Source organism: Pelophylax lessonae (genome assembly GCF_965119305.1).
Source record: "Pelophylax lessonae genome assembly, chromosome: 1".
Lineage (NCBI taxonomy): Eukaryota > Metazoa > Chordata > Amphibia > Anura > Ranidae > Pelophylax > Pelophylax lessonae.
The window spans coordinates 647,894,435-647,910,687 of NC_138768.1; the positions used below are offsets into that span (position 1 = coordinate 647,894,435).

The following is a 16,253-nucleotide window of genomic DNA, read 5'->3' on the forward strand; positions in this document are numbered from 1 at the left end:
GGCGACAAAGGCAGCCTCTCAGAATATCCTGGCTTCTGAAACTAACTACAACGTCCTAATGCGCTGGTACTTAGTACCCGCCCGCATTGCAAAATATCTGACATCTTATCCCTCGACTTGTTTTCGAGGTTGCCTAGACGCAGGCACCCACTTACATATATGGTGGACGTGCCCCAAAGTGCAGGAGTTCTGCGAGGCTGTCTTTCGCATTCTTTCCACTCTGCTGGATACATCCATCTCCCCAGACCCCTCTCTGGCCCTTCTGAACATGAAACTGGAGAATGTCTCCAAATCCCAACATAAAATTGTTTCTACAAGTTACCACTGCAACCAAACAAACCATAGCAAAGGCCTGGAAATCCCCACACTTACCCATACCTAAGGTAAAACACAGAATCACAAAAGCGGTGATTCATGCCAAAATCGAAGCAGTACTATTAGAAAAAATAGACAAATACGATAGGATCTGGCAACCTTGGGTTGACCATTTCCTCCCTCCTGATTTTGACTCCTCTCTCCTAATGCTATGATACTCCCCCTTATAATCTGCTAATCTGCTAAACTACCTATGTAGCGCCAGTGGTCTACCCCCCGACGACACCCCTCGTCCCTCTCCCTTCCCCCCCCCCCACACCCCCACACCCCTCTCTTCCTCTCCTGAACTCTCCTTTTCCCACTTCCCTTTCTTCTTCTGTATGTGTTATAATATGTTTACTAATACGTCCTGGATGTGGTAAACCTCAACAGCATGGTTATGCCTTTGAACTCACCACGAATCCTGTCTTCCTTTTTTCAATCCGTATGCGTAAACCCTGTTTGTACCTACATGGTTGTTGACCTCACTTTTGTTGCTCTGTTTTCTCTCTATTTTTTTTTTATATATATATATGAATCTCGGAGTTACTTCTCTCTACATGACAGCGAGTAGGGGGTCGCACCGCCCCATGCAGGCACAGCATGTTCCCTTTACGGGGTGCCTGGGTGCTGGCTGCGACGTCCCCACCTCTTCTCATCCTCGTTAATTGTGGCTTACATCTGTAGCCACCTGTAGGCACTGTTTGTTTTTACCTCTATGGCATTCTGTAACACCACGTTATTGTACACTTTGCTGTATTTATTCTTTTGTTCATTGTTCTTTGGACGTTTTGTTCTTTACCTGTAAACCTAATAAAATGTTTGAACAAGAAAATAAACCTCTAGAGGCATATAGTGGAAGAGAGTAAAAAGAAACCCCAAAATGTTTAAATATAATAATAATAAAAAGGCAAAGTCAGAACATATTGGCCTGATAAAAGAAAATCAGGCAAAATTGGTTACATGTGACAGGGGGAAGGCAACTGTGTCAAATACATTCTTCTCCTTGATTCTATAGAACAGGAGGGGTATAATAGACAACACAGTACTGTTAGCAATACAACATGGATTGTATCCTTGTGGCTCAGAAGCCAGTGTTCTAAAAAAACTTGAAAAATTTAAAGTGAACAAATTGCCAGGACCAGATGGCTTACACCTGAGAGTTCTCAGAGAACTTAGGCAGATGATTGCTAGACTATTATTCCTAATATTTAACCACATGCAAACCGGACCATAGCTGAATGATGGCTACAGTGCAGTCAGCAAGATCTCATTCATGCCTCATTCATGGCTCATCCATGCCTCAACCATGACTAATTTATGCTCATCCATGGCTCATCAATGCCTCGTTCATGTTCATCCGTGGCTGACCAATTCCCCATTCATGCCTCATCTATGCTCATCTATGCCTCATTAATGGCTCATTCATGGTTCATACATGTCTCATTCATGCTCACTCATGCCTCAAGTATGCCTCATTCATGGCTCATCCATGCCTCATGCATACTCACCCATGGCTCATCCATGCTCATCCATGCCCAGCCATGCCCATTCATGCCTCATTCATGCCACATTCATGCTCATCCATGACTATTCATGCCTCATTCATGCCAGATCAGTGCTCATTCATGCCCATTCATGACACATCAGTGTTCATCCATGCCACATCAGTGCTTATCCGTGCCCCATCAGTGCTCATCGATGCCACATCAGTGCTCACCCGTGCATCATCAATGCCACATCAGTGCTCATTCATGCCAGATCAGTGCTCATCCATGCCTCATCCATGCCGCATCAGTGCTCATCCATGCCTCATCCATGCCACATCAGTGCTCATCTGTGCCACTTTCATGTCACATCAGTGCTCATCAGTGCTCATCTGTGCCACATCAGTGCTCATCCGTGTCCCATCCTTGCCACTACAGTATCCATCAGTACCACTACAGTGCCCATTAGTGCCACTACAGTGCCCATCAGTGCCCTATAGTGACTCACAAAAGTGTAATAGATAGTCAGGAAATTTGATTTGAAATTGATGTCTCCAGAACACCTGACGGTGCTCCCTGCATGTTGGGCCTCTGTATGTAGCCAGGCTGTGTAAAAAATCTCACACATGTGGTATTGCCATACTCAGGAGAAGTAGCAGAATGTATTTTGGGATGTCATTTTTGCTATGTGCATGCTATGTGTTAGAAAAATCTTATATATGGACAACTTTGTGTTAAAAAAAAATACGTTTTCATTTTCCACATTTTCCAAAAACTTGTGGAAAAAATGACATGTTCAAATAACACATTATGCCTCCTAGAACATAAAAAAAAAACCCAGTGGTGATTAAATACCACCATAAGAAATCTCTATTTGTGTGGAAAAAAGGACAACAATTTTATAGGGGTACAGTGTTGCATGACTGAGTAATTGTCATTCAAAATGCGAGAGCACATATAAGTGCCCAGTGGGCAAGTGGTTAAGGACAACTTACTGACCTGAATGATACCAACTGATGAAAAGCTAATGTGGTGCCAATATTAAAAAAAGGGCCAAGATACATACCTGGAAACTGTAGGCAATTAATTTTAACATCAATAGTATGTAAACTAAGAGAGGATGATAGGGGACTGTATTTAAAGCGGAGTTCCACCCTGGATTTGTTTTTTTTTTTTTAATACCCCCGGGACAGTCAGGGCTAGTGCATTCCACAATGGCTAGCCTCTGATCTGTCCCGGGTTGCACTTACCTGCAAGACGAAATACTTACCTTGCAAACGTCTTGTCCAGCGCTGCCATCTCAGATGTGGGCAGCTTGAAGACAGCGCGTCCTCTTCGGCGTCTTCTTCCGCCTTCTGTGGTCCCACGATGCTCTGCGCCGGCCCCGACGTCACTTCCGGATCGCGCGCGTCACCCCTCCACAGCATGGCATGCCCAGAAGCTGTTTAGAAGGGGATGACGCGCGCGACCCGGAACTGACGTTGGGGCCGGTGCAGGCGCAATGATTCCTGGGAGCTATGACGTCCAGCTCCCAGGAATCATTGCAGAGCCAGGAATTGACGACGGGCCGCGGCCGAGGAAGGAGGAAGAAGGAAGTAAGGTAAGTATATTTTGTTCGCTACGAGGTAAGTAAAAAAAAAAAAAATATGCGATTATCCATTTCTTTTTCAGGTGACCCGGAGCGAGAAGATGGAGGTAAGTATAAAAATAGGGTGGAACTCCACTTTAAGAATTTCCTGATAAAAATGCTATCAAAATGCTATCACTAGTAGTAAAAAGCATTGATTTATAAAAGATTGTTCTTGCCAGACCAACCTGTTAACATTTTATGAGGAAGTGAACTGTAATCTGTAATAGAGGAAATCCTGTGGATGTAGTATATCTAGATTTTTGCCAAAGAATTTGGTACAATGCCCCCTAAAAGGTTGATTTACACATTTAGAAACTGGACAAGCTTGTAAGTATCTGGAAAGAAAACGCATTACAGGAGTGCGTCCAAAGGTTGGTCATAAATAGCACATGAGGACATGAGTACACTTTTGTCCATATCAGCACCCTTCCTATGCTCATTGGCTAGTAGCAGAACAACTGCTGGGAAGCCTCACAGGCTTACTTCTATCCCTCCACCCTACAGGCACCGCAGGAGCGCCTGGTTTGTGAGTACTGCTTTGACGTCTGGTCATAAATAGTGTATCTTCTGAATGGTCTAGAGTTGTATTTGGGTACTCCAACCTCTGTTCTGGGTCTGTTTACGTTGCTCATCAACAAAATAGAGGTTGTTATAAATGGATCAATCTCAGTATTTCTTTTTAAACAAAGATTTTTTATTGAATTTGCAAGATAATGCAAAGCCACAACAAATTGTAAAGTGAGTATTAACAATTTGGATGTATATATATATGCATACAGAAGCAGTTGACATCATTAATATATGTAACAAAAACCTTAATAAAAAAAGAGTAAAGGCAAATACTGCCTAGGACAGCATGGTAAAACCTATGTCGGGGCTGGGGTAAACAAGGGTCTCAGACCCGTAGAGGAAACTATTGAGATTAACAGATACATGGCAAGTGACCTTAACCAGGGGTTGTACATTAGATAGCACTTTGGAATATAGTGTGGCAGAGGGCTTCCCTGGCAGTAAGGCCCACAAGGTTAATATATGTTAATAGAATCGAGAGATAGTAGGAGAATTAGTGTGGAATGGTACATCTAGAGTCAAGAAGCCATAACTCCCATCATTTAAAGAGTTTATGTGCAGTCAAATGAGATTTAGCAAACATGAGTTTCACAGTGCGATGCTCATTGAGAGTGACTATTGATTTCTGTGAGAAAAAGGGGGGGGGGGGGGGGTTGGGGTTAGAATTCTTCCAGTGTTGGCCAATGGATAAACTAGTGGCAATTAAAATGTGTGTAACTAGTGAATGTACTGGGGTGGGCCAGGCCTCTAGTCCCACTCCCTGAAGAGCCATCTGAGGAGTCAATGCTAAGTGTCAGTAAGTTACTCAAGTAAAGTGGCTACTTCAGTCCAAAGGGGGCTTAATACTGGGCCATCCCACCAGATATGAGGAGGGGAGCATTCTGAGGTGCAATTCCTCCAGCAATTGGGGGAAAGTGTAGGGTAGAATATCGAAAGCTTAGAGGGGAGTATAGTTCAATCTTACTTTTTGGTGATGATATAAAGCTAAATAGAGTAATAACCTCACAACAGGATATAGCAACTTTACAAGAAGACCTCAATATAATAGAGATATGGGAAACTACATGCCAAATGAGGCTCAATATAGGAAAATGTAAAGTAATTTTCCCTAGGGGCTAAAAATATAAAAGCAAGATACAAGCTAGAGGGAGAACCCCTGGGAGGATGGAAAAGAATTTGGGTGTCCTAGTAGATGGCAGACTCATCAATAGCATGCAATGCCAAGCTGCAGCAAGCAAGGCTAGCAGACTATTTGCATGCATTAAAAAGGGTATTTACTCAAGAGATAAAACTAAAATTCTATTGCTTTACAAAACTCTGGTTTGGCTGTAAGCATGCCATCCAATTCAAAATCCAGTTCTGTTCAGCAGTCCTCAGGAAGGATATGCTGGAACTGCAGAGGGTCCAGAGAAGGGCAGAAAAGCTAACAAGGGAGCTGTAGGATCTCTGTTATGAGGAACAGATACACACATTAAACTTGTTTTCATTGAAGAAGAGACATTTAATTAAATACATGATCACAATGTACAAATAACTAAATGGTGATTCTAGCCTAGGGATACAACATTTCAGTCTCAGTTCTCCTAAGAAAACATGTGGCCACTCAATGAAGTGTGACAACTGACAAGAAGTGGCTTAACAGTAGACTGTATATTATTTACGATTAGAGTGGTAAGAATGTGGAACTCCCTTCCACAAGCAGTGGTGTTAGCCGGAAGTGTGGTTTAGTGAACATAATTTACAGTGATATGGGAGGTGGTAGAGAGTAGAGACATAATATACACACACCCACACAGGTGTCTTTATTAAACCTTACCGAATTATCTAACTATCAGTCAGATTATCTTGAGAAATAAAATTTCTAGCCAAATATCTACAATCTACTGTCCATGTGGTGGGCTTTTTGGGTCTGATGACAAGTTGGTGATGAACTTAAAGGAAACATTTTATATGTTCACAATTAATCAGGCATATGCCAATATCATTACACTGATACCTCTTTATTGAAGAAAATGCAAAACTCATAATTAAAAAAAAAAGTGGTGTTCCCATTTCCTACCCTAGGGAGTCCACATCTAATGGTATGCAGCTATCAGTCATTACAGGAGAGCCTGTGTTGCATTTAGCAGTTAGATAAAAAGATCAAAAGAGCTGCCCCCATGAACACAGATCATTATAATCTATACATATAAACAAAGGTTTTAGTACATTTACACATATTGATAGGGCTGATCTCTTTCACATATATATCTAAAACATTAAAAAAAAAAAAACGTAGCTCCTATTTAATTGCACAGATGGTGGCATTGTTTTGTTTTTCCACCTAGGGGTTCAAAGCATGAATCCAAGTGTATATTAAAGTGTAAAATCCTTTACAGTGTCATGTATAATCAATGATCTTTGTGAAATACTGGCAGGTGGTAGTCTTAATATAACACCTCAAACAGAGCATTTTGAATGTAATTGTTAATAAGCAGTTCTCAGTTTTTGCATTACTGATTATGAAAATATGATATTGAATGTCTAAGAGCAGAATTGGAATGTGCAAACTGCTAAAGAACGGTCCACAGGCATGGAACAATAGCAACTTAACATCCCATGGTCTGCATTGAATGGTGTCAGTCTTGCAATTGATGACATTCTTCAGATCTGGAGAATGTGCTTATTGTAGGCTGTTTATCTTCATATGCAGCTACTTACTTGTGAGCATAATTTAAGGCTTTAAATTAAATATCAAGCTCCATTCAGCCCCTTGTGATCGGATAGAATTTCAAATTTAAAGTGTACTTGTGTTTATTAATATCTACTGAAGCTAACCATTTAAAGTGTTAGAAGGCACCAACCATTGCTTTCAGGCCATATTTACAAACTGCAGAGTAACTTTATTGCCCCCTGGAAGCCCTGAGTAGTCCCATTTAAAGAGGTTGTAAGCTCAAAAAATTATTTTTTTTTTCTTTCCCAACCTGAAAGAGAAACACATAATGAGCTAGTATGTATCGCATACTAGCTCATTATGAAATACTTACCTTAGAACGAGCCCCCGCCGTGCCGTCCGCTTACCTGTATGACGGGCGACATGTTCAGTCGCCCGTCTTTTCGGGATCGCGGCATCCGGCCATCTGATTGGCCGGACCCGCAATTACGTCACTCCCGCGCATGCGCGTGGGAGCCGCCGTTCACGGCATAGGGCTCTGAAGGAACAGCACGGGTGGCCGTTCCTTCAGAGAGCATGCGCCGATGACGTCATCGGCTGCATGCAAGGTAAATATCTCCTAAACGTTACATGTTTAGGAGATATTTACAGTACCTATAGGTAAGCCTTATCATAGGCTTACCTGTAGGTAAAAGTTGCAGAGGAGGGTTTACTTCCTCTTTAAGTTATGTTTTTACAGAAAGACAAGTAAAGGCACATACATATTGTGAAACATATTTGATTGCAACATCTAAAAGAAAACAAATAAACTTTTTAGAAACCTTTGTGGCACAGCGGAGGTAGTATAGAGTTTATAGCTGCACTCTCCAGGTACCTGATGGTGTCTAGCATTCCATAAGGCAGGTTTAATAGGTTTTAAGAAAATACAAGTTTATTTGAACATGCAAATAAAGCGGTACCTACTCACTATATATTGCTAACTGTTTTAAACAGTGGATGACTTGTCATTTTCTGACCTCAAAGCTGGATTTAGGTAAACTTTAGAAGTAAACATATGATGCATAGGCATGTGCAGAACAGAAAAATTAGTTTCTTTTCGTTTTGGATATATTCAGTATGTTACTATTTTTGTTTTGTTGATTTATTTCGGAACTCATTTAGTTTAGTTTAGTCTTGTTTAATTATGTTTCTTTTATTATTTTTTGATGAATTTCACATATTTGGAACGATTCAAATACGGATCAGTCGAAAAATTATTCACCAATTTGAATTCTGTGTGAAGTATAGCTGGTTGTTAAGAAGCTGAATGGGAAGCTGCCTGCTGCATCCCTAACTTCTGATGACTCAATAGGTGTCATTGGGCTTCCCGGGGCTGTCAGGCTCGGACTGGCTGACACAGTTCTTTACCAAAAGGCAGCTTTGTACACAGCAGGAGGAGAGGCGCCTGACGTTTGTGGTCCCGCCCATCCCGCCAGGCAGCATTGAGCACAGCTGGAGTACTGCCCATAGTCCCACCCACCACTCTCTAATGATGGGCGGGACTACAGAAGTTGCTCCTGCTGTGTTCAATGCTGTCTGGCAGGGTGGGCGGGACTACGGGAACCGCTCCTACTGTGTTCAATGCTGCCTGACGGGGTGAGCGGGACTACAGGCGCTGCTCCTACTGTGTTTAATGCTGCCTAGCAGGGTGAGCGGGACTACGGGCACTGCTCCTGCTGTGTTCAATGGTGCCTGGTGGTAAAGAACTGTGTCAGCCAGTCCGAGCCTGACAACATGAACAGCGTGAGTTTGGCATATGCCCAATCATCTATTAACCCTTGCTGCAGCACTACACTCGCCACTGACAGGGACATCATGTGTTTGCATTTTTGTGACAAGCTGTATCCAGTGGCAGGCGGCGTGGCAAGTGACAAGCTGTGTCTGGTGACAGGCGACATGGCAAGTGATAAGCTGCATCTGGTGGCAGGCAACTTGGCAAGTGACAAGCTGCATCTGCCAGCAGGCAATGTGGCAAGGACAAGCTGCATCTGCCGGCAGGAAACGTGGCAAGTGACAAGCTGCATCTGGTGGCAGGCATCGTGGCAAGTGACAAGCTGCATCTGGTGGCAGGCAATGTGGTAAGTGACAAGCTGCATCTGGTGGCAGACAATATCGCAAGTGACAAGCTATATCTGGTGGCAGGCAATGTGGCAAGTAACAAGCTGCATCTGGTGGCAGGCAATGTAGCAAGTAACAATCTGCATCTGGTGACAGGTGTCAGTGGCAAGTGACAAGCTGAATCTGGTGACAGACAATGTGGCAAGTGACAAGCTGCATCTGGCGGCAGGCAACATGGCAAATAACAAGCTGCGTCTGGTGACAGGCAATCTGGCAAGTGACAAGCTGCATCTGGTGGCAGGCAATGTAGCAAGTAACAATCTGCATCTGGTGACAGGCGTCAGTGGCAAGTGACAAGCTGCATCTGGTGACAGACAATGTGGCAAGTGACAAGCTGCATCTGGCGGCAGGCAACATGGCAAATAACAAGTTGCATCTGGTGACAGGCGTCCCTGGCAAGGGACAAGCTGCATCTGCCGGCAGCCAACGTAGCAAGTGACAAGCTGCATCTGGTGGCAGGCGACATGGCAAGTGACAAGCTGCATCTGGTGGCAGGCGACATGGCAAGTGACAAGCTGGGTCTGGTGACAGGTGACAGTGGTAAGTGACAAGCTGTTTCTGGTGGCAGGCGACATGGCAAGTGACAAGTTGTATCTGGTGGAAGGCAATGTGGCAAGTGACAAGCTGCGTCTGTTGACAGGCAATGTGGCAAGTGACAAGCTGCATCCAGTAGCAGGCAACGTTACAAGTGACAAGCTGCATCTGCCGGCAGGCAACGTGGCAAGTGACAAGCTGCATCTGGTGGCAGGCAACTTTGCAAGTGTCAAGCTGCATCTGGTGGCAGGCAACGTGGCAAGTGACAAGCTGCATCTGGTGGCAGGCGATGGTGGCAGGTGACACTCAGGGCTCCCACTGATTCTGCATTACGGTAAGTTGAACCATTTCATTTTATATTACAATGTATTAATAGAAATAATGTGCTGCAATCATCCTGACAACATATCAGCGATGGTGCCCTGATTATTGAAGCGCTAACACCAGCCATTGCCCAGGCAAATTGGCCACAGAGACTAGGTAACTGTGAGAGACTGTGTGGCAACTGGCAGGTTAGTGACGGAGGCTGGACTGAGTCTTCCATTGCTGTTACGGCAGGCCCCATTCACATCTACCGATTTATTATCGCGGGTGGAATCGCCCTTGATTCCAAATTGCATTGCAATGCTGGCAAAATGCAGCATACATATTTGTGACATTTATTTTAAAGGCACCAAATCGCAGTGTGGTTTTGCTGTGATTGTCGCTCAAAAGAAGCTCCTGTTCTTTTTTCAATGACAAGCTTTATGTGATGCTGCTTACAGTGGGATAAATCACATGACAATTGTGCCAAAGCTGGACCACATTTTAGGTGCCAATAAAAACACGTGCTGCATTTTGTCAGTATGTCAGCATTACAGTATGATTTGGAATCGTGGGCAGAATCACACCTATTCTGTCAGCGATCCCAAATTGCTAGATGTGAACAGGGCCCTAACCACTTGTTGTCATGTACATGTATGTCATTGTGTTCAAGTGGTTATACCGGGGCCATGGCTGCAGCTGTCAGCCATAATCCCAGTATAATTTTTTTCCACGATGCCCTACACTGTATAAGTGATCCTAGTGGCTAATTAGCTGCTTGATTGCTTTTACAAGCAGCAGGAGGGGTCACCTCCTCCCGCTGCACTCCGGTGCTTTTCCTGGGCTCTTCTGTCCCTCCAGAGAGATTGGTATCTGATCCGGCAGTTGATGCATAGAGGTAATCAGAGACCAGAACGTCACCGATCATCTCTATGGTCTAGGATACCGGAAGCAATGAGGGGAACACATACGTAGGTCACGCATACATATGTAGACAGTGTTCGCACCACATATATGAGGTATCGCCACAAACGTTTCCTGGCAAATAGATAAATGGGTCACGTGAGGTTACTGGTTGCTAAGCTGCTGACACTAGCCACTTTCTTAACAACCTTTATAGTGGAAGAAGAAAGGTTATATATATATATATATAGTAGTGAAAGAAGAAAACCATCTACTATATATAACCTTTGGCGTTTGGAAGAGTGCCTGAACAAGCAAAGTTTGGTCTGAAGAGCTCATCCCTCCTCATTTCAGAAAGCCCAGATGAAAGCTGTTAATCTATTGTTTAACCACATACAAGTTTCAGGACAATGAAACAACATTTATCCAACTTCATGCAAAAAACACCAGTGCCTGGAGCCCACAAATTGGAAGATTGATATTTTTATGTGAAGCTTTCCACTTGGTTGTTTTGTGTTGTGGCATATTTGCTTTATTCTTCAAGAAACAAGCAAATCTATCACATGTAATGCAAGATCACAGAACTAAAGAGCATGCTGAAACACTGCAGAGATCAATTTTGCATTTCCTGTTGCTATTGCCAAGTAATGAGCGGTGGAAAATTAATCAGTTTTGGCACCTTTGTTTAAAATCTCAGAGACCCGAGATCAGACTATCAGTTTTATATGATTTGTGTCCAGTCTGGCTGAGATCTGTGCAAGAACACTGGTAGCATTAGTTCTTACACTGACAGCAAAGAGATATAATATGCTATATGTCTAATCAGTAAATTGCAGTATTCTTTTGAACTTTAATGAATCTCTTTAAAGGACAACCACAGTGTATTTTTTGAAGTATACAGTAAATTATATTATATTAAATTAAATATTTTATACATGTGTTTCTGCAGTGATTTGTATATAGCTTTTACATTTCAATTTTGTTCTCTATTCCATTACATATACACATTTGTACATTGTATATTTCGTCGGTTTTTCTATTTTATTACAAAACCTCACTGCTTAACAATTCTGAAGAATTTGTCGTAGTGAAACCTGACCAATAGACTTATAGGGCCCATTCACATTTAGCTGTTAAAGTGCTTTCATTATAATTGGACTGCTTACAAACTACAACAGTCAAAAAAACATGCATGACCCATTGTGGTGCATTGTGGTTTGTCAGACTCTGCTGTGTTGGGAGGATTTTCCAATGAATGGCACCATAAAGCATTGCACTTAGAGGACGTGCATTGCCATGCATTATTGTACCATGCATTTTCATGTGTGTTGCCATAATACACAAGTTTGAATGGGCCATAGTATAACATCACTGCATCCCATACATTGACAAAATGGTTTTAAAGTTGAATTTTTGGCATATCCCTAACTTCTAATACTTAACAATTTTCAGCTTGCTCTGGTCCGGTCATGCGATCCCGCTCCTCAGTGTCAGCCAGTGCGGCTGCAGGGGAGAAGAGGAAACACTGGTAATAGATGGACCATTAAAGTCTTTGGGTGGCATCACCGATTCCGGCTTTAATAGCCATTGTTGGAACACTCTCACATTCTTCTCCCCCTGCAGCACCGCTGGCAGACACAGGGGAGATCATGTGATCGGACTGGAACAAGCTTAAAATAGGTAAGTATGCAGACCTTTCTTACACAGGTTATTAAGCATAGGTATGAGGAAGAGGTAGGGGAGAGTTTTAAGAGTAGTTAGGGTTTACCTGGAATTTCCCTTTAAATCATTACCAAAGCATTGTTTAGGTCCCCAACATAGAAACTAATTTAATAAAAAAATAGAGGATGCTACCTTTGTGAAATGATTGACAATATATAAGGTCAACCTATTTTCACTTCGAATACCCAATTATGTGCAAAGTAAAAAATGAACATTTGCTAGCACATAAATGATTCCTCAAAGTGAGCACAGATTATTCTTATTGACTAAGCTCAATAAACATTTACTTTGCATAGTGAACAATTGGGGGGACGAGGGATTAACTAAAACTGGAGCAGACAGCCTCCGAATGCAGCTGTTCATACTATCCAATCAGCTTTTAGCTTTGGCTTGTCCAGTTAGGCTTTAAAAAAAAAAAGCTAGAAGCTGATTAATGCAATGCAATGCATTCCCAAGCTGCTGCAAGAAAAGCCAACAGAATACTGGCGTGTATAAAAAAGGGGATTCACTTCAGAAATAAAGAGATTATTCTCCCTCTCTACAAGACTCTGGTCTGGCCACATCTGGAGTATGCTGTCCAGTTCTGGGCACCGGTCCTCAGGAAGGATGTGCTGGAACTGGAGAGACTCCAGAGAAGGGCAACAAACATAATTAGTAAATGGAGGACATCAGCTATGAGGAAAGACTACAGGCATTGAACTTATTCTCTCTGGAGAAGAGACAATTGAGGGGGGATATGATATCAATGTACAAATACTATACTGGTGGTGATGACCCTAGCACAGGGGTCTTCAAACTATGGCCCTCCAGTTGTTCGGGAACTACAATTCCCATCATGCCTAGTCATGTCTGTGGATGTCAGGGTTTTACAATGCCTCATGGGATGTGTAGTTCTGCAACAGCTGGAGGGCCATAGTTTGAGGATCCCTGCCCTAGCATAAGGAACAAACTTTTCAGAGAAAGGGAATACAATAAGACACGTGGCCACTCACTAAAACTAGAGGAAAAATGGTTTAACCTTAAATATACGTAAGGGGTTCTTTACTGTCAGAGCAGTAAGGATGTGGAATTCTCTTCCACAAGCAGTGATCTCAGCAGGGGGCATCAATAGTTTCAAAAAACTGTTAGATGGACACCTTAAAGACCACAACATCAAGGGGTATACAAAGTATGATTAACAGCAAACACATACACACATCATAGGTTGAACTGGATGGACGGATGTCTTTTTTCAACCTCACAAACTATGTAACTATGTAACCATGATTAGTTGCTATGCACATCTGTTCTAGATTCACAGCTGCTCCAGATTCTGCTGTTTCAGCCTTAGTAAAATCCTCTTTTTTTTCCTTCTACTAAACCAATCACAGGCAAAACTGCTTGGCTATATATATATATATATATATATATATGATTTTTTTTAAGCTAAGAGAAGTTGGCAAAGAACAAGTTAAAGCAGTAAAAGTTAAACTCAACGATGACAAACACACCCTCTATACGTCATGCCGAGAACAGCTGAATCTATAAGGAAAAGACAAACAAAACAAATATATCTCGTGGTTTGCTGTATTGACTAAAATGCAGCATTAAAAGTTGCAATTGCAGGTGAGTTGTTCAATATTGAAACAAAATAATAATAATGTAAAGTAAACTGATAATATAATTAAGACTAAAAAGCAAACAGGTTAAAATATTAGTTAAAAGTCCCCAAGAAAGTGTTGCTACACATCCTGGACATGTTATGCATGGAAAACCTTAGCATCCTACGGATATAAAACCAGTTACGATTAGTGTTCTGATGCCATCTGTGAAATTGCACGTGTGCATTATAAATATTCCCGGCTGATACTCACCAAAGAGAGACAAGATACCACACGCTGCCCATACAATTAAAGACATTCCTATGCTGCCGGTGTTCTGTAGTATTCCTTTGGGAGATATAAAAATCCCTGCTCCAATTATAGTTCCAATTATGAGTGAGATTCCTCTTAACAAAGTTACTTTCTTTTTAAGCACCACTTTCTCACTCTTGTCAGCCTGCTTGTTGTTAATTGAGGATAACATGCCATCTGATTCCTTGGTGGGATAGCTGCCTTTAGAAGTTATCATAGGCACATCAGCAGAAGCAGATCTCTTATACATGATGAATAAAAAAAAAAAAAAACAATGGAATCTCAATGTAAAAAGTCAAAGTGCTATGCAGGTAGTACCCAGTGCTGGAAGCTTCTGGTAGTAAACTTTTTCACAACTAAATCTACAAGCTGTTGCTCCTTTTTTTTTTTTTTTTGGGTAACACCTGTTTATTCACCTGCCTTAGCTGTCCTATCACTGGAGACCAAGTCAACTTCCGTATGAGACTGATGCACTAGATTGCTGAACACTGGGTTACTAGTGCTGAATGATGATGCAAATTCTCCAGGTTTGCATCAGCCACAGAAATCCCTTTGCTTTACTCAGCAATAATTCCTGTGAAGCAGGGTGTTGCACAAGTAAAACTTGATCTTCTTACACAAAATCTGGAGGAGTAACAGGAAATCTTGTCTTTTAAGCCGATCATTGTGACTTGCAGAAATGCCTTAATAAAGAACAAAGACTATTCACCAAGCAACAGATAAAAAAATGAAATGCTTTTTTGCTTTCTATCACCTACAGTCAGTCTAGTTCTAGTTAACAATATCTGTTTTCACTGTGACTGTGCAAACACGCAGACGTAGAAGTGAGAAAAAAAAAAAAAAAAAACGTATGGCTTTTCCATACACAAAAAAGTTGGCAGAAACAGCTGACTGTATATCCCATCAGAAATGTTAAATTTTTTCAGCTGTGGTATTTACAGTAACTTTCTTTTTTTTTTTTATCAATTTTAAATTACCAAAACTTTGTTTGCTCTGGATTGCTGCAGTTTGTAAGTTTGTGCATTGTTAAGTTCATTTGTTTAAGGCTAGCCTAAAAGTAGAATACGAAAAAATGATGCTATATAGCCATTTATGTATGGTATTTAAAGGCAGGATGCTTTCTACAATTTTATTTCTACAATCTTGAATTTTTAGGTTGAGTGATAAAAAAAAAAAAATGCAGAAATTGTCTATTTAAAATGTAAGAAAAACTGATTAAAAGCAAAAATCTGTGGCCAGCTTACAGTCTGCTTAGATCTAAAAGACAGAAACATAGAAAAAAAATGTAATATCTATTCCATACACGAAGAGGTTGGCAGATACAGATGACCAAAATAAAAGTTTATAGGATTTTTTTTTTTTTACTGTACATTGCATCAGAAATTATACATTTCTTAGTTTTGATATTTACAGTTACTTTCTTTTACTTTTTTTTTACGCCTTTTTTACTTAAATAATACTCTGGTTGATACGCATTTCTGTGCTTTATGCATTGCACTTTGCCAAGTTCCACTAGTGTAAAAACTATAGACATTAAAATAAACTGGCAGACAATTACCGGTATTTATCGCTTCTGTACAAAAAGGTAGCACATGGGTTACTCACAAATCCAGAAAATATTGTTAGAATGTTAAAAAAATATGAAATATCTTGTGTAACTGTAATATCTACACCCTGCTTTATTTTAGCTGTTATGTTTTGCGTGATATTTTGCAAAATATCTTTCTGCAAGCTTGGCTCAAGGGTCACATTTAGTAGTGTCACATTCAAATCTTCCAAATTTTGTTGAGTTGGCTCCAGACTTCTTTGACAAGAATGTGATAAATGGAGTTCTGCCTGTTTTGCTAGCTGGTCAGCCCCTGGTGGTTGGACCAGTCTCTAACAAATCATAGTTTTGACCTCAAAGAGTCCTTACCTGAAGGGTTTTTCTTTTGGTGTGCATGCTACATTCCTGTTGTAAGACCTCAGGGCTATAGCCCCGTCCTAATGGACTCAACTCTCTCATAGAATATGTGCCCAAGGGTTTTGTTCCCAAAGTAATTGTCTAA

General features: G+C 41.4%; 1 protein-coding gene across 1 annotated transcript in view; it reads right to left on the reverse strand.

Moving 5' to 3' along the window:
• The window catches only part of SLC7A11 (solute carrier family 7 member 11), a 446,067-nt gene extending 431,422 nt beyond the window's left edge, over positions 1–14,645 (reverse strand). Inside the window, exon 1 of the mRNA XM_082243483.1 lies at positions 14,167–14,645. Coding sequence (XP_082099609.1) covers positions 14,167–14,455 — 289 coding nt within the window. The 5' untranslated portion in view covers positions 14,456–14,645. The remainder of the gene's footprint in view (positions 1–14,166) is intronic.
• Positions 14,646–16,253: the final 1,608 nt, after the last annotated feature.